At 35.1% G+C, this 25,554-nt stretch overlaps 1 protein-coding gene across 1 annotated transcript; it reads left to right on the top strand.

The window, feature by feature from the left end:
- Positions 1-11,577: 11,577 nt before the first annotated feature.
- On the top strand, positions 11,578-17,500 carry LOC142639571 (uncharacterized). The gene is made up of 5 exons (XM_075813730.1): positions 11,578-11,673; positions 12,114-12,216; positions 13,919-13,956; positions 16,393-16,681; positions 17,219-17,500. Exons 1-4 carry the CDS (start codon positions 11,578-11,580, stop codon positions 16,504-16,506), a joined length of 351 nt encoding a protein of 116 aa, XP_075669845.1. The 3' UTR covers positions 16,507-16,681; positions 17,219-17,500.
- The last annotated feature ends 8,054 nt before the right edge of the window (positions 17,501-25,554 follow it).

Raw genomic sequence — 25,554 nt, 5'->3', positions numbered from 1 at the left:
AAATTCTAACCCTTTAATTCTTTGTTTATAACAAAAGGAAAATCATACCTGAAACAATTGTTTGCCTCTTAAATTGTATTTGTTCTAATCTCTAAGTGAAAAATACACCTCCTAGCCTTCTTAGTGATGAAACCCTTCCTATAAAACCTTGATTTATCTTTTCCTCTATCCTGTAGTTAACGCATCAAAGATGTGGGCTTAGTGGGGTAGTGGGCTGCAGTTAGCAACAAAAAGTACTTATAACCCATCAATTATATATAAAAGAAAAAAAAATGTAATAACCTCAAATAAAGATATGTGGGGTATTACACTCTTTCCCTCTCAAATCTGAAGTACCTCAATTAGAAAATAGATAGAGGCATTTTTCTTTCATGTCTTCCTCTTTTCCCATGTTGCTTCTTGAACTGCATGATTTCTCCATAACACTTTCACTAAGGATATATTCCTTGAACATAGCACTTGATCCTTCCTATCAAGAATCTGCACTGGTTGCTCCTCATAAGACAAGTCCTCTCTAACATTGATAGATTCATATGCCAAAACATATGATGACTCAAACATGTATAGAGATGGGAACTCCATGCAATCTCACTATTTCCATAACATATAACTAAGCCAATTTATCTAGCAAAAATGTAGTCTTGATTGGTAGAAAAAGGGAAGACTTGGTCAATCTATCCACTATTACCCATATAGCATCGTGGCCCTTAACTGACTTGCGTAATCCAGTCACAAAGTCCAAGGAGATATTGTTAAGGACATATTTTATGTAGTTGGCTAATCCTTTGACAAAACGTACTTTACTTGTAATTGGGTAGATCTAGGATGTGTTTTATATTTCAAAGAATATGTTGTTCAAGTTTAGTATTAAAGTCATGAAGATTGGACCAAGAAACAAGTGAATGAAAGGTGTTCACTAAAACTAGACAGATAGCTCGACACTTGCGGACAGATAGCTCGACTCGAGGTTTAATGAGGTTTGACACCTGCTATCTATCGAGGTATCTATTGAGGTTATGGAAATCAGAATTTTCAGATCTGATTTTCGGCCCATGCTTTTGTATTTGTGTAGGGTTTCTTTTCTCACAACTCTAGACATATATAAGGCTTATTTTAGAGGTCGTCACATAAGAGAATACAAGGAGAACATATGCAAAAGGTGACTGAAGCCTTATTCTCTCTGAAAGAAACTACTGCGTCTTTGCGCCTTAGGGTTTTGTAACCAAGTGCTTCTTGACCTTCATTGTTGATGAAGTGAAGAACTTTGCAGCCAACATTCTTCTTCCTCAAGTTGATGAGTGAGTCACGTATGGGGATTCGTGCAAAGGAGTGAGTCACGTACTGGGGTCCGTGCATTAAATGGTGGCGTTCATATATTGAAGAGTTCAGAGGTTCTAAAACGGTAGAAGGTTTCTGTTGTGAGTTCATCTACGGGGATTGTAGAGTCTAGGGACAAAGGTTTTGTACTAGATCTGAAACTTCTCTTTACTATAGTGAATTGCTTTTCGGGAAGGTTTCCCCCCAAGTTTTTTGCTGTGAAACTGGTTGGTTTTATTAGTTTTCTTAGGTCATCATATCTTGTCTTATTTATTTTTTCGCTGCACTTATATTTGACATGATTTGATGTTTGTTTGTTTTAACAAGTTTTATGCATAATAAATCTAATTAACAAATTGGGTTTAAAACTTGTTAATTGTATCAACTGGGGTCTAAATTTCCCAACAGATATGTTCCCACTTCCACTCCGGAATATTGAGAGGCTGAAATAATCCAGTAGGCCTTTGATGTACAACTTTAACTTGTTGACAAATTAAACACTGGGATACAAAATCTACAAATCTCTCTTTTCATATTATTCCTCCAATACACTTCTCTGAGATCTCAATACATTTTGGTGAATAGTGTATGCAGATTTATGAGTCTCCTCCATAATTTCCTTTTTTAAGTCAGCATTATTGGGAACACATAATCAATTTCTAAATCATAAAACACCATCACCATGAATTCCAAACTCAGCTCAATTACCTTCCTTTACCTCTTCCATAATCTTTACCAAATGAGGATCACATCCTTGAGCAATCTTCACCTTTTCGACTAAGGTAGGCTGCAATTGAAAATGTGCAAGAAGTACCCTCGACTTATTCACTTAGTGCTCCACATTTATCTCCTTTAACTCTACCAAAAAATGTCTTTTCCTCAAATTTATACTTGCCACCCTACTAGAGGACTTTCTACTCAAGGCATTAGCCACCACTTTTGCTTTGCTTGGGTGATAATGTATTGTACAATTATAGTCTTTCAACAATTCAATCGATCTCCTTTGTCGCATATTCAATTATTTTTTAGAGAATAAAAATTTCAAACTTTTATGGTCAGTGTAAATCTCACATGTCTCACCATATAATTAGTGCCTCCATATTTTCAATGCAAAGACCACTACCGCTAACTCCAAGTCATGAGTAGGGTAATTCTATTCATACATTTTTAGCTGCTTCAAAGCATACGTTATCACCTTTCCATGCGGCATAAGCACACAACCTAGACCTTTTTGTGAAGCATCACTGTAAATTACAAATCCTCTTGAACCCATTGGCAATGTCAGAACTGGGGTAGACACCAACCGGTCTTTCAATTCTTGGAAGCTCTTCTCACATTCATTTTTCCACAAGAATTTAGCATTCTTTTGGGTTAACCTAGTCAAGGGACCTGCTATGCGTGAAAGATCTTCAACAAACCTCTTATAGTAGCCTGCAAGACCTAAGAAGCTACGAACTTCAGATACATTTGTTGGTCTAGGTCAATTTACCATAGCTTCCACCTTTTTAGGATCCACAAAAATACCATCCTTAGATATTACATGCCCTAAAAACATTACTTCATGTAACCAAAACTCACACTACTTAAACTTGGCATATAATTTTTTCTCCCTTAAGATCTGCAACACAACCCTCAAATGTTCTACATGCTCCTCCTAAGTTTTAGAATATACCAAAATATCATCAATACAAACAATAAGAAACTAGTCCAAATAAGGCTTGAACACATGGTTCATTAAATCCATGAAGGCAGTAGGGGCATTAGTCAATCCAAATGGCACCACCAAAAACTTGTAGTGTCCATAACGAGTACAAAAGGCAGTCTTAGGTATATCTTCTTACTTAACCTTGAGTCGATGGTAACCTGATCTAAGGTCAATCTTCAAAAAGACTTTAGCACCATGCAATTGATCAAACAAATCATCAATCCTAGGTAAAGGATATTTGTTCCTCACAGTGACCTTTTTCAATTGCCTATAATCAATGCATAATCTCATAGACCCATCATTTTTCTTTACAAAAAGAACAGGAGCGCCCCAAGGAGATACACTAAGTCGAATAAATCCCTTTTCTAAAAGCTTGTGCAATTACAATTTAAGCTCCTTCAGCTCTGTAGGTGTCATATGATATGGTGCCATAGAAATAGGTGCAATTTCTAGCACCAAGTCAATGGCAAATTCTATCTCCCTATCAAATGGTAGCCCAAGGAGATCCTTAGGAAATACATCAACAAGGTCCCTCACAATAGGAATGTCATCAATCTTTAACTCTTCCTCCTAGTTATCCACCACATACGCAAGATAACCTTTACAACCTTTTCTAAGTAACTTATTAGTATGAATGGCAGAAATAACATTAGGCAAGAAACTCTCTCTTGACCCATGAAACATAAATTTAGGTCGGTTCGAAATACAAAACATTACTTCTTTCTTGTAACAGTCAACATTAGCATGGTAAGATGCTAACCAATCGATGCCTAATATTACATCAAATTCTTGAATTTCTAAGAGAATCAAATTAGCCAACAACTAATTTCCTCCAATCTTAATTGCACAAGACTTACATATAGTCTCGGCAACCATTGTTTCACCCAAAGGAGTAGAAACAAAAAGTTCAAAGTACAACAATTCAAGAACACAATCAACATATTTCATATAAGCACAAGATACAAAGGAATGAGTAGAACCAAGATCAATAAGAACTTGTGTAGGATGAGAAAATATGGGAATGGTACTTGTTACCACTGACTTGGATGCCTTAGCATCTTGCTTAGTAATGGAAAACATGCGTCCTTGGACTTTTGGCTTTTGCTTCACATCAGTAGACTTAGCCATCAACTCACTCTTCAAGGTTAGGCAATCTTTGGTATGATGACCCATTTGTCCACACTTAAAACTAGCCCTACTTTCACAATAGCAAACTCCCTTATGCATTTTACCACACTTCTAACAAAATCTCTATTACTTGTTGTACCATTTTAGTCTCTGGTACTGTTGTAGTCTTCTTCTTATATGGCTTATTTTGTTCATTCTCTTTATGAAACCCTTTAGGCTTAGGCCTTTTGTTATTCTAACTCCTAATCCTCTGATATTCTTCGCACTCCTTCTCAACAACCTTTGCAATCTTTACAATCTCAGAATATGACTTCAATCGTAAGGCTACCATCCTAGTTCTGATACTTGGTCGTAGTCCCCTCTGAAATTTCTTAGCCTTTCTAACATCATCAGACACAATATAAGGGGAAAATCGAGACAGCTCAATAATAGCCTTATATTGTAACACCGTTTTATTCCCTTGAATGAGCTCATAAACTCCACTTCTTTCTCATCCCGTATACTTTCTGGAAATTTTTTTTCATAAAAGGAATTAGGGAAAATAGTCCAAGTCAATATCTCATCTTCCTCAAGTGGCAATGTCTTTTGGTGGATCTCCACCAATGCTCTACTTCACCTTTCAACATAAAGGAAGCAAAAGAGACTTTTTGCACCTCAGTACAACCAATCACATCAAAATTATCCAAGATCCTGCTTTTGTAGGATCGGGGTTGCCCAAATATGAAGGAGGACCCATTTTCCTAAATTGCTCAATGGTACATCCTTCTATTTAGCATCTTTGGGCTTGATTGTTCCATAGTACTAACATGTTTTTCCACCACCTCAGTAAGACTTCTAATAACATTTAAAACACCCTCAAGGCTTTCAGGTTTTGGCTTAAAACTAGAAGGAATAGAATTGTTGGGTGGCATTTTCCTATAACCAAACAAACAACACTTTAGAGTCAGATAAATCTCGAAGAAAATTATTGTATACAAGAGATACTAAACCCTTTACTATTATTAATATTCTAAGCATATAGCTTCTAACAATTATCAAACTCCCAAAACTACCTATTGACAATCAAATAAATCAAGCCTATTCTTCCACATCCTATAAAAAAAAATTCAAAAAAAAAAAAATCAAAAGTCCTAATTGTCATAACCTAGAGTTCTGATACCAACATTGTCACGACCCAAATCCATGGAACATGAATTTAGATGCATAACTAACTTGCCGATCTTACATAATTCAATAAACATACTTAATTTCTGAAATTCAACAAACTTCAAATAAACAATACTCTTAATAAATCTCTTACAATACTAAAATCCACAATTTAGAAATAATATCCAAATACTGTAAAATCTTAAGCGAAATAAAAATAACTAAAAATCCTTAAAAGTTTCAAGCATTATTGACGTCACCTAAAAACTCTCACGCTACCTTGCACCTTATGAAGAGATCCAAAGTTTTTGTTTATCAATTAAACTTTAATTTGAAAATTGTAATTGATAAGGTGAGTCATACATCTAGTAAGTAATTATACACAATACACAACTAAATAGACTCAAGCAGAGCACGATTATTTTGATTTCACAAACTCATTTAATGATATCAAATATAATTTCTTTCTAAAACATATAATGAACCACTTAATAGATATGTAATCAAATCTTAAAATCATTCCCAAACACATGCAAATAATTGATCATAGCACAATGTCACATATACACACACCACATATTCTCACATACAATCCTATGAGGGATTCCAAAATCTAACCTCTGCTAGTAAGGGATCAACACTTATTCTTACATACAACCCTATGAGCGGGCTTACACCTATATCTGATTAGTTCTAAAAAGCTTAATTTGAGTCACATATCACAAATACAAAGTTTATACAAAATAGAATAATTTTCTTAATATTAATAATTATTCCAAATATAGAGGCATATCGAATATCACAATATTCAATTGAAATATAAATCAAAGGATGCTTGAATCTCTTAAGGAATAAATAGGAACTGTGGAGTTTATGTAAGTATTTTACAATTCTTGAATATGTCTAAAAACTCAATTTGTTAAAAGAAACGTTTTAAATACCATTTGGAAAATAGGAATATGAATTTGAAAACACTTGGTTTTAAACAAATTTAAAGATCAAGAACCTTTATAGAAACTTACTTTGTAACTCAATTATTTTCAGAAAATAGTTTAGTTTAGAAATCATCTTTTAAATAAGATTCGAGGTCTATTTGGATACCGTTTATTGCCAAAAACTAAAAACTGAAAATACTATAGTAAAATAATTTTTAAATATGTGAATAGTGTCGTGGGACACAGTTTTAAAGTTATTTTTGCTAAAAAAAGTACTTGCGGGTCCCGCGAACAGTGCACAGGACCCACACAAAAACGCAGACACGCGTCTCTGTACCTTTTCAGCCGAATCCAAACGTGCACTTGAACGTTCAATTATTTACAATTTTAAGTTTCTCCTTAAAACATTATTTAAAAGTTGAACTTTCTCTTTCAATGATGCAAAAATGCTTTTAATAAACTTTAGAAAAATGTATGCTTAAAATGTAACTTTTGAGAACCTTTGACTTTTAGGAACCTAATGAACAAAACTTATGCATATTATGCATAATTACTTACATCACTTGAATCACTCTGAAAGTCCAGCTACAACACCTTCCAAATAGTCTCAAAACACTCTTAAATAGGACCTATAATCAACCATGGAATTTACTTAACATCCCCTACAAAATATAGCTTATTGAATTATACAAACTGACTCACTAGGAATATACTTTGTTGAACTAAATGATACACTAATGCAAAGCATCTCTACCCAAAAATATGTTTCCTTGAATTTATCAAGACTCATAAGCAGTAGCCAAAACTTTAGGATTTAAAATATGTCCTAAATTAAAAAGTAAAACCTTAAACATGAATTAGGCTCTATAACCATGACTTTGTTCTAGAATACACATTACGAGCAAACCTAGGATTTAGGTTAATACATATAACCCCAAAGAAAACGTTAAACCATCCTAATATATATAGCCAATGAAAAAAATTAATCCATCCTAATATATAACCCCAAACGTTAAAGTCATATTCATGATTATGATTGTAATTCCATGAATAACCCCCATTTGTTGAGTATTAGGGTCAAGACATAGTCAGATTGTCCAAATTCATATATATATATATATATATATATATATATATATATATATATATATATATATATATATATCTGTGTGTGTGTGTGTGTGTGTGTGTGTGTAAATCATTGTTCAAACACATATATTTCATTCAAATACATATATAAAAAATATATATAATAATCAAATATATTTATGATAATTCTTTATTCTTTACTTTTCAATCAATGTAGCCAAAACAATTGAAATAAAATTGTAATAATTGTGAAATAATATTTAGTAGCTAAAATACAGTAGTATAAGCAAAACAAAATCAATTAGGAGAAATGTTACTTACATTACCTACTTATAAGAAATGAAAACTTCGCTCTAAATCTTTATATCCAATTGTACAATGTTTCCACCCCATCCTAAAGTGGTAAAGTTTGACAAATTCGATTTCTACTTCTTGAATGAATACAAAATCAAGTCCTTATTTTTTTTTTTTTAATATAAACCATGAAACCTTCTCCCTCTCCCTTCTAATCTATAAGACCACAAATGTGTTTTTATGGTGGCTAGGGTTTTCGACCTAAGGTGTGTGTACATACACACACACACACACACACACACATACATATATATATATATATATATATATATATATATATATATATATATATATTTGGTAACCCCAATATCAAAATTACTAAGGCCTTGTTTGGATTTTGGTGAACTGAGTTAACAAATCTCAGTTTCGGTAACTCATTAACCAATATCAGTGGGGCCCATAGGTAGTAGGCTTGTTTGGATGATTATTCAAACACTTAACTTAGTTAACATGACTCAATATTTTGAGATATGGGTGAGCTTATTCGGAAACACAGTGGAGATGTTTTCAAGTTATGGACACTACAAAAAAACTGGCCTATTGCGGTGGGTGCAAAAACTGCCACTATACGCTGCCTATTATGGTGTTTTTTTGGCCCATTGCGGTACATGAGATCTATTGGCCCGCCGCAATAATTCTAGTATACTGCGGCGTACTATAGCGGCGGGCCAATGACCTGCCACAATAGACCTGCTTTAGCAGCAGCTTAGATATAGCGACGGGTCATTGACCTGCCACAATAGACCTTGAAATTGCCCCCTCTAGTCCTAAATTTTTGCTCTGTTTTTTTGTCCCTTTTCATTTTTACCATGTTTTCGTTTTCACCATTTCATTAGTCTCCCACACACACACTCTCTCTTTTAGACACTCTCATCTCTACCACTACCCACAGCCACAGCCATAGCCACTACCACTACCACCCACAACCAAAGCCATCACCACCACCACCACCCAAAAATCGAGCCTAGTTAGGTCCAAAAACAAATGGGTCAGGTCTAGCCTGACCCATTTCTCTTATCATTTCTAACCCTAGCTGTTCATCCCCCTAATCTAGAACCTTCCCTCTTTCTGCTATCTCATCCGAACTCTCTTGACAGAAACCCATGGCTTGAGCTACTTGATCTTTAAAAAATAGCCAAAACCTAGAAACAAAAACTCACAAAGTCACGAATCCCACATCCTTTTTCTTCACAAACTCTAACAAATAAGCAATACCCATTTCTCCAAAAGACGCAAAAACCAAAACCCAGATCTCAAAATCCCTCCTTTCTCTCTCCCAAACTCACACTTTCTCACATTCCAAACATACTACTACACAACCAAAAACAGAGAAAGATCTAAGAAAGTGATATAGAGGGGAAAAAAAACCATCGTTTCTCCTCTTGAAGATGTATCGCTCCATCTGGAAATCACAGTTCTAGGTTCCCAAGTGGACATCAGAGGCCAACATCATCTGAATATCAGTCTAATCCAGGTTCGACCTCTCTCTCTCCCTCTCGGCGTAAAGCTTTTATCTCCCTCTACACCTTGATCGACCTTTCCGATCTAAAGAAATGCCCGATTTTTTTTCCCTATTAGTGTGTATGGTTTTCTGCTAATGCTCTAAGTAGAAGATTACAAAATCTTTGTTGTTTGTTCAGTTATTTGGTTGTTATTAATTTGTTTTCTTATGTAGCTGGCATGTTTGATGATTTGGCTTCTTTTTTTCTTTTTTTTTTGGGTTTCAAGGTTATAAAGAAATTGGGTTTAGTTTTCTAGGTTTTGGTTATTCGAAGTTTATTTCTAAAATTTTGCTTTATTTCATTTTTAGTTTGGGAATTTTGATGTGGGTTTGTTTTGATTGGTTCGTTTGTGTGGAAATTTTTAATAAACCCAGGTGTCTTTTTTTTTTTTTTTTGGTTCAATCTCTGCTTAGGTATGTTTCATTTGATTCTGTGTGAGTGTGTGTGTGTCTCTCTATTGTTGGACCCCATGAAGAATTTTGGTTGTCGAGGTTTAAAGCCCACTTGGGGTTTTGGGTGGTTGTGATTTAAAGTGGTCTGATGGAATCATTCAGATGTCAGAGTTTTGGTGTTAATTGCAGTTATTGGTTGTGATTCATTTGTTCTTTGTGTAATGATTGATCGACAGTGAAATTATACTGTAATTTTGTGATTTATGTTTTGGACAGTGTTATTTTACGTGTCTAAATATGAATATAGTTGGTTGCAAAAACTATATTTTGGATGATATGTTTTTTTGGTTTGGATTAGTAATGCAATGTGAGTGGTAGTTTAGGTTTTATTTGTTATGAGTATGTGTAATGATTGCAGCTGTTAGGATGTGTACCCTTAAATCCTATTGTATGATGCTATATATGACATTATGTATGACTTAATGTTGTGGTTAATAAAGTTGTTTTATTATTATCTAAAAATAATGGTAACATGAATATTGGGACATTATCATATAGTCAATGAGATGCATAATATGTGATTTAGTCACAAAAGATATAAATCACAAGTTCTTTGTAAACTTAGAATTTTAGTTCGTAGTCGGTGATGAAATTGGGCACTTCATCTGCGTAGACTATAACATATCAACTAAGATGATTTGTCTTGATCATGGAAATGGAGATTTCTAGTTGGTATGTTGATATATTTTAAAAGTTAAAACATATTGAACTAGACCGCTGTGAGATTTATTATTCTCCTAACGACTGTCAAATGAATAATAAACTCACGACTTTTATTTACATGAACTCTTAATCCTAAGAGGATAATAGACCTGATCATGAAGTGTAGGTTACTTTGATATATCATGAGTGAGGTCTAAAGAAATGATCAAAACCTTAGTATGTTGGGTAATCACATTTAGTGTTGATGGAACATATATTCTCAAGATGGAATTCATAGTCTCTTAATGGAGATATAAAATATTCCCTTGAGATAAGTTTGATAGGTTCAGTTATTCAGAGAGTTAGGCCTAACCACTTTGGTAAGAAGTTACTAAAGTACATATTTATGAAATTGGATTTCATAAATATATGATGAATAACTTTAAAGGATTAAACCAGGTACTCAAGGAATTAAGATGTAGTAATCTTCAAAGTGGCAGTCTATATTCATGATTTTGTATTACTACGAATATTTTATGAAGGGGTTGCATGTACAGTAAAGTCTTGAGATATAATTTATAAATAAGGCATAGAATGCAACTATATTTATATAGTGGTATTAAATATAGTTAATGGTAACTTTGGACTTGTCAAGAGTTAACAGAAAAGCCCAAGGCCCATAGGAACTAGTGTCTTATTGGTCCCTTTTGGTCCCACTCCAAGCCATACACTTAAGCCCAATTGGAAAGACCTAAAAGGCCAGCCTAATTAGATAATCAGTTAGATACAAAGGGAGAAACATACGTAATTTTTTTTTATGTGTGAAAAATAACAACACTGTTGTGAAATGGTGTGTAAGAAGTATTAGACACTTTGACATTCTCCCTTTGAAAACTGATTGGGAGACCACACTTCTTGGGCGTCAGTGGAATTGGAGTGAAGATTAGAAGTGTTCCCAAGTGATTTTGATCTTCATTTTTGAAATTCACTGTACCAAGGTACACTCTCTTGTACTTAAATTCTGAAACTTACATAGTACATGTTAACATTTATGAAAGAAGTAGATCTGTTATTTTTTCGTTGCATATGTTTTGTATGCAATATAAACATATATTTATCCAACAGCAGCCCGGGTTGAGTTGCTAAACCTGAAAGGGCTTTGTGAATTCGCGTTTGCATTTTGAAATTTTTATCAATTTTTTGTTGTATTACTAGATACTTGAATTCTTTATTGTTTTCCATTTGCATTGTGTATCAGATCTTCTATGGTGGGTTTTATTTCCATTTGTGATGATGACCTGTGAACAATGAAAAGTTGCTTGGACCTGCCTGCCTTATGGGCCCTTAATTGCGTGCCTATAATTGGCATGTTATGGAGTTTTAGGAGCTATTATGCATGGGAAGTTTGTTCTTTTGTCTGTTTTGTTGTTCTTTTACTTTTCAACAGTAGTCAACAACTAGAGACTTTTTGATGATCTTCAGGGTGTGATTGTTGTTTTCCTTTTAGTTATTTACCTTGGTGTTGTTTTGGTTTTTTGTTATTGGAATTTGGCGAAAATAGGAAACTAATTTCGTTTTTCAAACATTATAATTAGTAGGCACTGTTTACAAACTATATTTTTTACTAACATCTCGAGTCTAAGAGACTCGATTTTACTAACATCTCGAGTCTAAAAAATTGTTGGTAATTTTGGAGTATTTACATTTTGGTAATTACCTTTTTGCCGCTTTTAAATCGTTCGGTGGTCTTTTTAGTCCTTTGAAGAGGTTTTGGATTGTGTTGATTTTCTTGAAAGGTCCATTTTTCATTTCATTGATTGCATTCTGCATGTGGTGTGTGTAGGTCCTTAGTGCTAAGGTCCCTTCAGAAGAAAAGAGGAGGGAGTGCTGGAAAGCGTTCTATCAAGGAGCTGCATTTCCGACATTGGCTCGGTTTCTTTTACTTGGTAATGTGCTTGCTTTGTATTTGCATTGTCTTGTCCTTATGTCATGATTAGGAAGTAATTAGGCACTGTGTCTATTTATCTTTGCCTACACAAACTCTTCTGTTTTTATATTACTGATTGCATGAAAATAAAGCCTGGTGGAAAACAAATATATAGGGAAAATGGAATATTTAGCTAACACTTTTTCCTTTCTTTTCAATGTGGCAAAACTTTGGCTTGGAATAGAATATCCATTGATTGTTTTTTTTGTTGGGAAAACTAGAATTTGGGTTTCAAGACCCATTGGTTGTATGTGTCACTTACCAATTAAATGAGTTCCTCATTGAGAAATAATTATTTCTAGTTTCAGAAATTGCATAGAATGTATGCTCTCAAGTCCTTAGACAACATCATAAGTTAGAAGGTTTGTATAACCTGAAGATTCTAACTGATGGTTGATTTCTACAATTTGTTAGCTGTTAGATTTAGCACTTGAGCTTTTATTTTGTAAAAGCAAAGCAATATTGTTATTTGAAGATAGTTGAAATTACCTAAACTTTTAATATTTTATTTTCATTGGAGCTTGTGATGAATAATTTAGTTTTAGAATTTTTATATTTATTTTCTAATTGCTTCATATCTGATTTTGTAAAATTCTTTGCCTTTGGAAGTACAAAATATGTGATTGTAAATCTTTGGCTCCAAGTTGTAGTAATGTGCTTCAAGTTGCCAAGAACAAACAAAAATGTGCTTTTCAATTGTTCACCAAAAAAAAAAAAAATGATGTTTGCTGTCAATTCTATTATGACTCACCATGTATGTACGCAAAAAACAGACTTCTTCTTCTTCTGATTTCATGCCTGCATTTTTTATTTTTTATGATATAAGTCTCTCTCTCTCCCTTTTACACAAAAACCATCCACTCTAACCTCAAATGCCACTGCCGCTACTGGTGATCTTCTCTCTCAAAATCGAACCCATGGCCAAAACCTAACCCTTCTCGTCTTCTCAGGTCATGGGTGTGACTATTTTGGGTTTCTTGATTTGGTTTGAGGTTTTGGGTTTGATTGGAAATTTGATTTGTTTTTGGGGTTCTGAATAGTTGTTGCTGTGAGTTTTTGATTTGGGGTTCCGAATGTGTGTATGAATGTACGTTTGTGCAAGCATGCTCTGTTTGTATGGAATCTGTGTTCACTGTTCACTATACCTAAGAACAGGAATAGGTGTAGCCGTGTGTGTGTCTTGTGTTCATGTGTACACTTGAGCTACTATAATCATGTGAGCATGCATTCCAAAAATAAAAGCATAGAATGAAAAAATGAAATAGGAAGTAGGTGCTACCCATTTTGGTTTGCCATTTGCTATTGCTTCCCTTTCCGCTGCTTGCTTTTTCCTTGCTTCTCTTGTTCTGCAATGTTTATGGCTGAAAAAGAAAAAAAGAGCAAACTTTTAAATTAGATTTCAAGCAAAAAATAGAAAAGAAACAAGAAAGAGCAAGAAAAAATTATTGGGTTGTCTCTGCTCAGTGCTGCTTCTTCATTTATGCTATTGGAACTATATTCTGCTTCCAATGAAATTCTCTTGTGGGCAATAATTTCAATTTTTTTATGCACTTTGTGTGTGTGTGTGTGTGTGTGCAAGCTCATTCTTTGAATTTCTTGTCGTTTGAGCTTTTTGTTCTTATATGATTTTTTGTTTAATGTGAATTTTATGTTGTAAACAGGTGCAGTGTATGGGACATATGAGGCTATTAGGTTTAAGGTACTTGTCTGATCTAATCTCCAACTTGTAGCCATGAGATTGTGTATCCTTCACATATGATTACTCTTCTTCATCACTATTGCTCTCGGTCAAAATAAAATTTCATGCTTTCTTTTCTTTCCACTTTTGGTATGATCTTTCTAAAATTCTAGGTGAAGGTTATCATGTTCATGTGAGTAGCTTTTTAGTTTTTACACGCTGAACAGCTTACATAGCAACATCTGTACATAATACGCTGTATGAATTGGTGATGTATATATAATATGACCATATGGACAGTGACTAGTCATCTTGAGATACTAAGATATTCCATAGTCCATTACCATATCATGAAACGTAGATTCAAGTTCTTAGTAGCTCTTCTAGAGTTGTAATTCCAAAGTCGGATTTTTCAGTTCTGCTCCTTATGAAAGTTATGTTTCTTTATAAAACCATATTAGACATCAGAAAGATAATCTAAGCCAAGTGTTTTCAACTTCCTCATGGGATGGTTAAATGATTGAGGGGCTGAATAAACGACTTGGATGGTGTATTGGTGTGGCTGAGCACAGTGCAATGGGCATATGCCTGCTGTGGTCAGATGTATATTTTATTTTATTGGTAGGTTATACATGCACCCAGTGGGTTTTGAGCCTACAATTATACCCTCCTCCACTTATTCTTATGAGGGGAGGGAGATCCATTTCAAACAAAACTTATTGGCCTTTTTCAGTTTTATATATGGGCTGATCACACACAAAGCCCTCTACTTAGACCCTATATTTGGGGGGGAAATATTCTTTTTTGAACTTTTATAGTGATCCATTTTGGGCTGTAAGCGAAAGGGTACCTTGCAGGAAGTTCAAGAGGTGGATATTTTGAACAGTGATAAAGTCTAAGAATTTAAATTCACAGATTTTTTTTCCCTTTTTTCTTTAATGTTGACTAGTTGGCATTTTGAATTGAACCCTGACCTAACCCAACCTGGTCTGAACCAATTTTGTTTTAATTGTATACTAGTAAGTTACATACACTAGGTTTTGAACTTACAACCTTGCCCTTTATTCTTATGGTAGAAGAGGAAGTACCCTTTTAGCTGGTTCATTGGCCAACCTAGTCTGAGTTGCATTTTGTCATTGTCTTCATCATGTGTTTGAAAGGCAGATAATGATTAAACACTAATCAACAGATTTTCTCTGCATATCTTCTTATAAGTTTCGTTAAATCCATTCGTTAATCCATCTCAAATACAAGATGTAATTACTGATATCATGGTAGTATGGTATGATGCATGGAGAAATTTCTTTTGTATTAAAAGTAAGAGTGGAAATGTGGAACTAGAACCCATAGTACAATTAGATCTCTGTTGGGCAATTGGGCTGCATGTATCATGGCTTTACAGGAACATGAAGCCGTGAACTCTTCAAAAGAATAAAAAATTATATATGAGATATATGAGCATGAAGTCTGGCACATGCATTGCCGTGACTAGTAAAACTGGCTGCAGCAAAGCCATGAAAACTTCTTTTTGGATAGTGTAATTCTAGAATCCATGTTGATTATCATTTTCACTTCTTTCCCATACATTAATTAATTGTGAGGCTAGGTTATTTAATATCATCAAATCATAATTGTGAACAATGTATCTTCTGTAAAAATTCCTGTCTTCCCCCACCCCTCCTTATCTATCTTTATTGCTATGAGAGTTATTACCATCAAATTTTTAAGAACCAGGACAGTTTTGGGTTCCTGTTTTGACCTAACCAGTCTTGCATGTAAGTGGAGTGAACTGGAATAGCAGATTGTCATTAATATTTTGTCTAGGTTTGTTGGAATCAACCCTTCTACTTCAAACATTTCAATTGTACGGTATCATATGTAGTAGCAGTAAGGGACTAAGGGGTTCCTTCCGAGCCAATCACCTCTCTTATCTACTATTGTTGAATCTCTTTGATCCGGAGTCCCTCTCTTATCTTGGTCCTCACCCTAGAGCAATTTCTTGCTGCCCAGAGACCCAATAATGGAGGTGTTAGTTGTTTATAATTGTTTCAATAATGATAATCACTCCCATTGTGCTAGTATGAGATTGTTCTCTAAGAGTTGTGCTGTACCATCAGTAACAGAAATCCATATCCCTCACCTGATAGGTCTACCTTATGTGGTGCTGGTGTAAATTTAACCCAGGCAACCTGTTGACTATATTTAAGATCCTTAATGTGAGGAATTTTGATTTGTGTAGCCATCACTTTGGATGAGATAAGCTTTAGAAGAATGACTAATCTTTTATCAATTATATATACACAATTTTGGATGCAAAACTGTAGAATCACCTTCTCTTCAGCTTAGATCTGTAGCTCATGTTTATATCATAAGTATTGAATTCAGTTGGCTATCAATTTTAGCATATTTATATAGTTGTATAGTCTTTATTTATGTAATTATTGTTGGGGGATGTAGGTACCAGGACTAATGAAGATCAGGTACATTGGACAAACTACACTTGGCAGTGCTGCTATTTTTGGCCTTTTCTTGGGTGCTGGTAGTCTGATACATTGCGGGAAGTCTTATTAAACACTTTCTGTTAAACTAATTGTCTGTTTACTAAGTTCTTCTTTGAACTTAGATGTCACATGCCCTGGGACAGTTGAAAAGAGTGCATAATCATGATTACTTCTTTTTTCTTTTTTCTTTTTTTTCATTCAGGTTACAACCCTCAATCTTGAAGTTGTTAGAGCATTAGCCAAAGGTACTAATTTAGTTGTTACAATTAAACTTTTATGCATGTTTTCTCTTAACTCTACTTATCCAAAAAAAAAAAAAAAATTGTTCTCTTAATTCTATATTTTATATATCTGCATATCTTCCTCTCCATCAAGTCTAGGTCTGTAATGCAAGTCAATGTTTGTGTATCAAAAGTGAAAGAATGCCATACATATTTCTTTATAAGCATTCCTTGCTCCTGACAACTTTATCATAACCAAGTTGGCAATTTGACAACCATATCACCAGCTTCCATAAAGTTCATATTGCAAAGTTATTGAGGTTGAGAATTTTCCAACTTGTGATAGTTTCTTCTTGCCTCATTATTTGTAATTCTTTTTTTCTTGCAATATTTTGTTCATGCTTGATTCTATTTTTTGAAGTATGATAATATGGTAAAATTTGCATTGACAGAATAAAAAAATTACAATTTCAGCAGACATTTGAATTTTCGGCCTTGCATGTCTTTTAGAAATGGGAAGTAAAGAAATTGCCCTTAGCAAAGTTTTGTCTTTTCTTGCAGAGGGCATTCCTTCAATTGGAATGTCTCCATTTTCATGTGGATGGTCAACCTATGAGAAAAATGTTAGAGGCCTCCAGAAAGACTGTTGTTTCACTATATGTGAAAAGAATGGAGGCTTGTTTTTACTTTTTATTTTTAGATGCTTTCATTTCTGGAGATTCTGTTGTTTCACTAAGATGCTCTTTTTTCCACCACTTTGTTATTCATTAGTTATCATGATTGTTGGATAATGGTGGTGGGTCTATTAATGATCATAGATTATGATGGATTGTGTTTGTCCTAATAGTTAGTTTGTATTGCTAATCATGTTGACTAGTGTGCCACGAGCTCTACTATTGCTTCAGATGATATTGTATGGTTTCAAAGACAAAATTTAACTTTATCTGCTGCCGGTTAAATCAATGCTAAGTAGACTTCTTTGTTAATTGTAATGCCATTTGGGTATAGCTTGTTGGGTATTCTAAATTTCTTAAAACGTTAGTATTATAGTTTTATTTAGAGCAAAGTATGCTAATAATTTTATAAGCATCAGGAGGTGAGAATTGATTTTGTAAGCATGGGGAGGAGTTGAAGTCAAAGTCTCTTCATTTGAGGCCTATTGATAAATTCCCAAGAGAAAATGTGGAAGTTTAGGCTTTGTTCATATCTGGGGATATAACCACAACACATCACAGTACATTATTGTTTGCAAAAAGGAGGTCTGAGACTTGTTCTTTCTTAATATTGAGTTGTCTTTTTGCATTGATTATAATTTTTACCCAATCATCCATCATTGAGAATTTGCCACACATTATCGAGCAATTGATGAAAACAAATTTAAAGTTACATGGCAACTAGTTGTGTTCATTCCATAGATACCTTTAAAGCCCATTACATAGATACAACCCTTATTAGATGGTAAAAATACACCCCCTCCTTCCTATCATCTTAAATGTAAATATCCTAATATTAAAGAAACAAATTTAAAAATAGTCCAATAATGAATTGAACTATCAAGAGGCTTGAAACACTGCCATGACTTTAAAAGACAATTGACAGCCAGTTTGAACTAACAGCTAGTAACCGCGCCCCAAAATTTCTAGAATACTTTGATCTTTAGCATTCATCATCTTTTCCAAAGAACCTAGCTTCTTAATGTCAACATATTGCGCAATAACAATTTCCTAGTGTTAAAGTTCTAAGGATTGCAACTTCTTAGACATTAACGTATGATGTAAGAGCATCCTAATTGAAAATCTTGGAAAACAAGATTGGAAAATAAAGAGAAGGGGTCCTTACCAATTGTTACTTCCTTCCTTCTCTTGCTCCCTCTTTATCTGCCTCCCTAATCCTCTTCCTTTTAGTTTAAGAAATTGTGGTTCCTTTTTTAGGCTAGTGCTTGTTCTTTTTTTATTTTTTAACCTTTGGGCTGGGCTGTATAGGGCACTCCAGCTTATTCCTCTAAGCAATTATGTAGCCCATAAGCTTTTAACCCTTTAAGAGAACTATAGAATGTCATTTATTTTATTTTATTTTACTATTGTAGTGATTAATATGACCAAACAATCTTAACCTTACAAACAGATCAAATAAGGTCTCACAAAACCCTGGTTGATTTTTAACCTTTTCTTCTACAACTCTAAACCCTAGATCTGTATAAATATTTTTAGAAACAACCTATAACTCCTTTTAGAATGCAAAAGAAAAAAGTACGAGGATATCAATTTCCAAAAAGAAAGATAAAGTATTTAATAAATTTTCAACTGTACATCATAAAAAATCACCAATTAAAAATAAATAAATAATAAATAAGAGATTTTATTGAAATAAAGTATGCTTAAAAGAAAAGCTGCCTAACATCTACAATTAATGATTCATGCTATCCAGGAACTTAACTAAAGAATTACAACATATCAAAAATAAATAAATAAACTAAAGAGTTGCAAGACACCCCTTCCCCAATCATAATACACCATTCAAATAAAGAACACACAAAAATATACTTAAATTTAATCACAGATCTCTCCAGACCATAAAAAAAAAATGCAAGTATTCTATTCCAAAAACAACAAATAAAACATTTTTTCCATTACTGGGATTAGTGGGTGAAATTGGTCTCCTTGTTTCTGTTGGGATATTACTTAGCCATGTGTGATTAGGATGGCTTTGATTACATCTCGCAAAGTGGATATGGTGGGATATTAAAAATGTCCAATGATGTAGCGTGGTTTTTTTTGCTTAAATATTTTGGTCCATTACACACTTTGCATGTCATCGGCTTTTATTGCTATGAATGGTTGAGTTTTTAAATTAGATTATGGGAAATTTCGTTTACTCTTTGAAGTTGGAGTTGGGGTGAATATGCAGTGGCTCAATCAAGGGTTGAGACTTTAATTAGAATCTTTCTGTTAGCGCCTATGCCTAGATAAGGCAGCTGGGATCTGAAATTTAGGATTAGAATTTATTCATATTTTTGGAATCTTTTTTTTTCTTTGTATCGGCGCTGCGCGCAGTAGCAAACTAGGCTCATAGAATGACAGATTCCTTATGAGTGTCCATCACCAAATTTTGTGTTCAGTATTAACTATTGAGGAATTCAACGCTTGTCTTAATATATAGTCTACTAGAAGAAAGTAAATTTTCTTTTTCTTTTTTTTAACGTAATTTTAAAAGGACAAATGCTTACACTCCAAAAACAACAAATAAAACATTTTTTCTCCATTTTTTTTTTTTTTTTTTTTTTTTTTTTTTTCTGGTCTCAAGTTGTTAAATTTAACTTTTTGTTTTGAGAAAGCATCAACAAAAGTCAACAGTAAAGAATGTGTTGGAAATTTATGGGGTTTTAATGCTCTTGTTTGTCAAGAGTGAGAATTAACTTAGGTTTATATATATTCTTTTCTTGTTGGCAGATTGCAAAAAGAAGAGGCACTATAAGTTCATGTGATCAAAGCAAGTGAAGTTGGTGAAAGACTTAAGGTACTCTCTCTCTCTCTCTCTCTCTCTCTCTCTGTTTGTGGTGGGTTGTTGAATTGGGGCAAGTTGGTGGCTTGCATGGGGTAATAAGGTGGTTTTAGCTGATATTGGGAGTGTTGGCTGTTTTGTGTAATAGTAGATGATTGTTGTTGAGTTGTTTTTATTTGATTAATTCATTTTAAGGGCTTCTCTCTATCTTTTTCACATATGTGGAACACTAAAATGGAATTGCATATTTAAAGAGATGTCCATTCCTAAAGAATATTGCTAGTAATGATGTTATAGTTACCAAATGTATTGATAACTTCTCTATGCATTTAAATTCATTGTTTGATTAGGAACATAGCTAAAAGTGAATGATTAAAGATGATTTGTTTCTTAAATTAAAGTGAAATTGTTTAAATGAAATGTGTGTTAACTCTTGGTTTGTGTTTTCATGAAATCACATTATAGGTATTTCTTGTGAACCACTTGATAGCAACGGATAAGAGTTGGATGAAAATTACCAATAGAAGGTCGCGAGAATATTTAGATGGAGTCCAACAGTTTCTGAATTTTGCATCTAACCATGCACACCCAGATGGAACGATTTCATGTCTGTGTAAAAAATGCATGCATACAAATTCGTTGCCTATAGATGTTGTACAGGCTCACTTAGTGTCAAAAGGGATTTGTAGAGGTTATAACCCTTGGATTTTTAATGGGGAATCATCGTCTGCAAAGACTTTTACTAAAATTCCTAATAGTCATGTCCAAGAAAACCCGATAGAATATGCCGATCTCTGTGACACGTTGCATGACATGTTTCCCATACAAGATATGGCATCTAGGCCAACGGAAGAAGTCCCTAGTGTGCACCAACCCACAGAAGGTCTTGCAGAAGGTCCTAATGAAGATGCACTTCAGTTTATGAAATTGCTTGAAGATGCTAATCAACCTTGTTATGAAGGTTGTAAGCATTTTAGCAAATTGTCAGCCATTGTGCATTTGTACCACATGAAGTGTCTTAATGGTTGAACCAGCAAATCATTTACCATATTGCTGCAATTTTTGCTTGATTTTCTTCCTTCAAATGCTAAGTTTTCAAAAGACTGTTATGAGGCTAAGAAGATTATTAAGGATTTGGGCTTGAGCTATGAGAAGATTCATGCTTGTCCTAAAGATTGTATTTTATATTAGAAGGACAATGCGAACCTTGAAGCTTGTCCAAACTATAACCTTTCAAGATGGGAAAGTAATGAGTCTAAAGGTCAACAAAGTACTAATGCTTCCTCCAAGAAAAGAAAAAAGAAAGCTGTAAGGATCCTGCGGTAGTTCCCCTTAAAGCCAAGATTGAAGCGACTATTTATGTCCCCTGACACAGCCAATCATATGAAGTGGCATACCAATGGTCGTGTGAATGACGGGTTAATGAGGCATCCTGCTGATTCTGAAGCTTGGAAATCATTTGGCTCTAAGTACATAGAGTTCTTGTCCAAGCCTTGTAATGTAAGGCTTGGATTAGCAGTTGATGGATTTAACCCGTATGGAAATATGAGTACTACTCATAGTACATGGCCTGTCATTTTGATCCCATACAATCTCCCTCCATGGATGTGCATGAAAAGGTATTATTTCATGCTATCCTTATTGATTCCCGGTCCAACCTCACCCGGGAACAATATAGATGTGTACTTACAACCCCTAGTAGAAGAACTGAAGGAGTTATGGGATGTTGGAGTAGAAACGTTTGATGTGTTTTCCAAAAAATCACTCCAAATGCATGCTGCATTATTGTGGACCACAAATGATTTTCCTGCATATGGTGATATCTCAGGTTGGAGTATTAAAGGTGCTCTTGCATGTCCCTCTTGTAACTATGATAGTCAGTCTCATTGGTTAAGATATGGAAGGAAATTTAGTTACATTGGAAACAGGTGATTCTTGGATAGGGATTATAAATTCCGTAAGCAAAAAAAAAAAAAAAAATCATTTGATGGGAATGTTGATATGAGATCAGCTCCTATTACAGTATCCGGAGGGGAAATCATGTTACAAATGGATGCTATAGCCGATCATGTGTTTGGGAAGAAAAAAGTTAATTTGACCAATAAAAGAAAAAGAGGGGAGGAAGCCTTAACTGTGTGAAAGAAGAGAAGTATATTTTTCACCTTGCCTTATTGGAAGGACCATGTGTTGCGTCACAATCTTGATGTGATGCACATTGAAAAGAATGTAGTCGATAATATAATTGGCACATTGTTGAACTTGGATGGCAAGACAAAGGATAACTTGAAGGCACGCCAAGACTTAAAGGATATGGGTATAAGAAGTGGACTTCACTTGGAAAAGGTTGGGAATGATTAGACATGTATGCCACATGCTTGCTACCATATGACTGCTAGTGAAAAGGATTGTTTTCTGCAAGTTTTGAAAGATGTAAGAGTGCCAGATGGATATTCTTCAAACATCTCACGTTGCGTTTGTAGAGAAGGAAAATTCCCGACCTATCACAAGCTGACACATCATACTACCAAGTCCACAAAATGCAACCAATTACAAAGCGCCACGTATTGCTGCTAGGTTTTGCCATCACTATTCAGAAACCAATAGAAGTTTGCCAAGTGTCATTGAAATAAAGGCATGAAACTGCATCAGCATGCGTAAGCACTGACACAAGCAGCCTTGCACGTGTAAGCGATGACACAAGCAATCCAGCACGTGTAAGCGATGACATAAGCGGACCAATCAGTCTGTGACAAGTGTCAACGATCAGACTCCGCCACGTGTCGCTCACCCCACCCCTAAACTCCTATAAATAGAAGCCTTCCCAGGACAGAAGGAAGGGGAGATAGAAGAAAGAAGATATCTTGAGTTCAGAAATCCAGAAGCTTTGCCGGAATCAAACCCCGAAGCCTCCAGGAATTTCAAGAACTTCAACCTCAAATACAAACAACATTCGAAGCAAAGTCATCCAAACTACTTGCCTAAATCTCAAAGTTCACTGGAATCAAGCTCAAAAGCCTCCAAGAACCTCAACACACCATAAATCAACGAAGCTCTACGGAATCAAGCCTCTAAAGCACCGAAGAACTTCCACCGCAAACCTTCAAACATGAAGAACACACGAAAAACACGAAGAACACACGAAGAACACGAAGAACAAAGAATTCCTAACGAGCTCATAGCCAAAGATTCGTTGTAATTCCGTTTCAAAGATCTTCGATCCATTTCTCAGCTAAATTGAAGGATATCTTGTGTTCAAATCAAAATCACATTACCACAATTCCAATCAACAAATCTTTCAAGGAGATCGAATCAGAGGATCACTCTTTTGTAATTACAGAGAATTGTACCACATATTCATCAATACAAATTCGCATTTGTGAAACTATTTTACTTGTTTGATTTATTTCGAACTAAGAAATTTAGTCGTCTACAAATTCTGGCACGTCCAGTGGGACTTTTCTGCCTCTCATCTCATTCTCCTTCAAAGAAAAAAAATCTTCATCATCTTGCTACCAACTTCAATGGCCTCTAGCAAGAACATTCAAGCTTCAACAATAGCTACTTCAATTAAACTTGGTACGGCTACCACCAACAGTTGCATTGGAGTAATCAATTGTAGCCAACCTAAAGCTCACAATCAACTTCAATCTCAATCAACCAAGGAAGCCAAGGTCCAGACAATCATCTCCTTAGACCCTCTTAAAAGAAATAAGGTCATCAACAAGGACATCTCCACCTTGGAACACCACAAGTATGGGGGCAAATCCCCTTCTTCCTTCACAAGAAGTTGGTCGCACGATTTCTCTCTCATCAAAGGGAACCCAAAAGATGAGATTTCATGTGCTCACTTCAATTCACTTCCTTCTCCATCATCTGTGGAAGTTGTGTCAGTCATGATGACTAACACCTCTACCATGGAAGAAAAGATGGCTGAAATGGAACAAAGGGTCGTCCTTCTCACAAAAGCACTTGAAGATAAGGACCTCCAAATTGCAACTTTAATGAACAAACTCGAAGTACAAGATCTTAGTGAATCAAGCCATGGTCATAAATTCACATCTGCAAAGGATGATGAAGGGAAAGAAATTGAAAACACTCCCCGACAAAAACAATCCACCTCAATGGCCTCAATATCTGTCCAACAACTACAGGACATGATAACGAATACCATACGAGCACAATATGGAGGTTCTTCTACAAATTCTCTCATATATTCAAAACCCTATACAAAGCGCATTAACAATATGAGAATGCCAAATGGGTATCAACCCCCTAAGTTCTTGCAATTTGATGGAAAGGGAAACCCTAAGCAACACGTTGCTCACTTTGTAGAAACTTGCGAGAACGCAGGGACTCAAGGAGGCCTCTTTGTAAAGCAGTTCGTTCGTTCACTAAAAGGGAATGCCTTTGATTGGTATACAGACTTAGAACTCGAGTCAATCGATAGTTGGGAACAACTTGAAAGGGAGTTCCTCAACCGGTTCTATAGCACACACCGTACGGTAAGCATGATGGAGCTTACCAATACTAAGTAGTGGAAAGACGAGCCCGTTGTTGACTATATCAATCGATGGCGTTCTTTGAGTCTAAACTGTAAGGATAGACTTTCTGAAATATCTGCTGTAGAAATGTGCATCCAAGGCATGCACTGGGGACTTCTGTACATCCTGCAAGGGATAAAACCCCGAACATTCGAAGAAATGGCAACTCGTGCACACGACATGGAATTGAGTATCTCTAGCCACGGAAATACAAAACCTCCCATACCTGAGGAAAGCAGAAAGGAAGTAAAGATGAATGACAGGAATGCAAAAGGCAATCTCAAAGACCTAGTAACTGTTAACACTGCCATAATTAAGGTTCCAAGGAGAGAAGCAAAGGCAAATGAAAAACAACTTGAAGGATGGCAAAAGAACGAAGTGCGTCGTCTGACCTTTAAGGAACGTGAGCAAAAAGCATATCCGTTCCCCGATGAAGATGTGCCAAACATCTTAGAACAACTATTGCAATTGAAGCTGGTTGAATTGCCAGAATGCAAGCGACCAGAAGACATAGGGAAAGTTGATGACCCTAACTACTGCAAATATCATCGCATCATTGGCCACCCAATACAAAAATGCTTCGTCTTCAAAGAACAAATCATGAAGCTTGCCAAAGAAAACAAGATTGATCTAGACCTTGATGAAGTTGTCGGGTCAAACCATGTGACCATTGCTTGTGATGTACTTCCAATTCTCAGGCAGGGGGCAAACACCAATAAGGCTTACAAATTGATTGACAATGATGGCGTAAGGATTGGCCCCATCAATGGGAAGTTCCTCAAACGCTTCTATGCTTGAAAATCAAGAATTGCTCCTCGGTAAGAGCTTAAACTACCCACTGCAGCACTACAAGAG

Source organism: Castanea sativa, chromosome 6 (genome assembly GCF_040712315.1).
Source record: "Castanea sativa cultivar Marrone di Chiusa Pesio chromosome 6, ASM4071231v1".
NCBI lineage: Eukaryota > Viridiplantae > Streptophyta > Magnoliopsida > Fagales > Fagaceae > Castanea > Castanea sativa.
This window is presented reverse-complemented; position numbering and strand designations above follow the sequence as displayed.

What these genes read in the sequence shown, in the direction of transcription:
- LOC142639571 (XM_075813730.1), top strand. Translation starts at nt 11,578, where the DNA reads ATGAAAAGTTGCTTGGACCTGCCTGCCTTATGGGCCCTTAATTGCGTG. An exon ending in GGAGCTATTATGCATGGGAA is followed by an intron (nt 11,674 to 12,113) that starts GTTTGTTCTTTT and finishes TGGTGTGTGTAG; the next exon opens with GTCCTTAGTGCTAAGGTCCC. An exon ending in GGCTCGGTTTCTTTTACTTG is followed by an intron (nt 12,217 to 13,918) that starts GTAATGTGCTTG and finishes TGTTGTAAACAG; the next exon opens with GTGCAGTGTATGGGACATAT.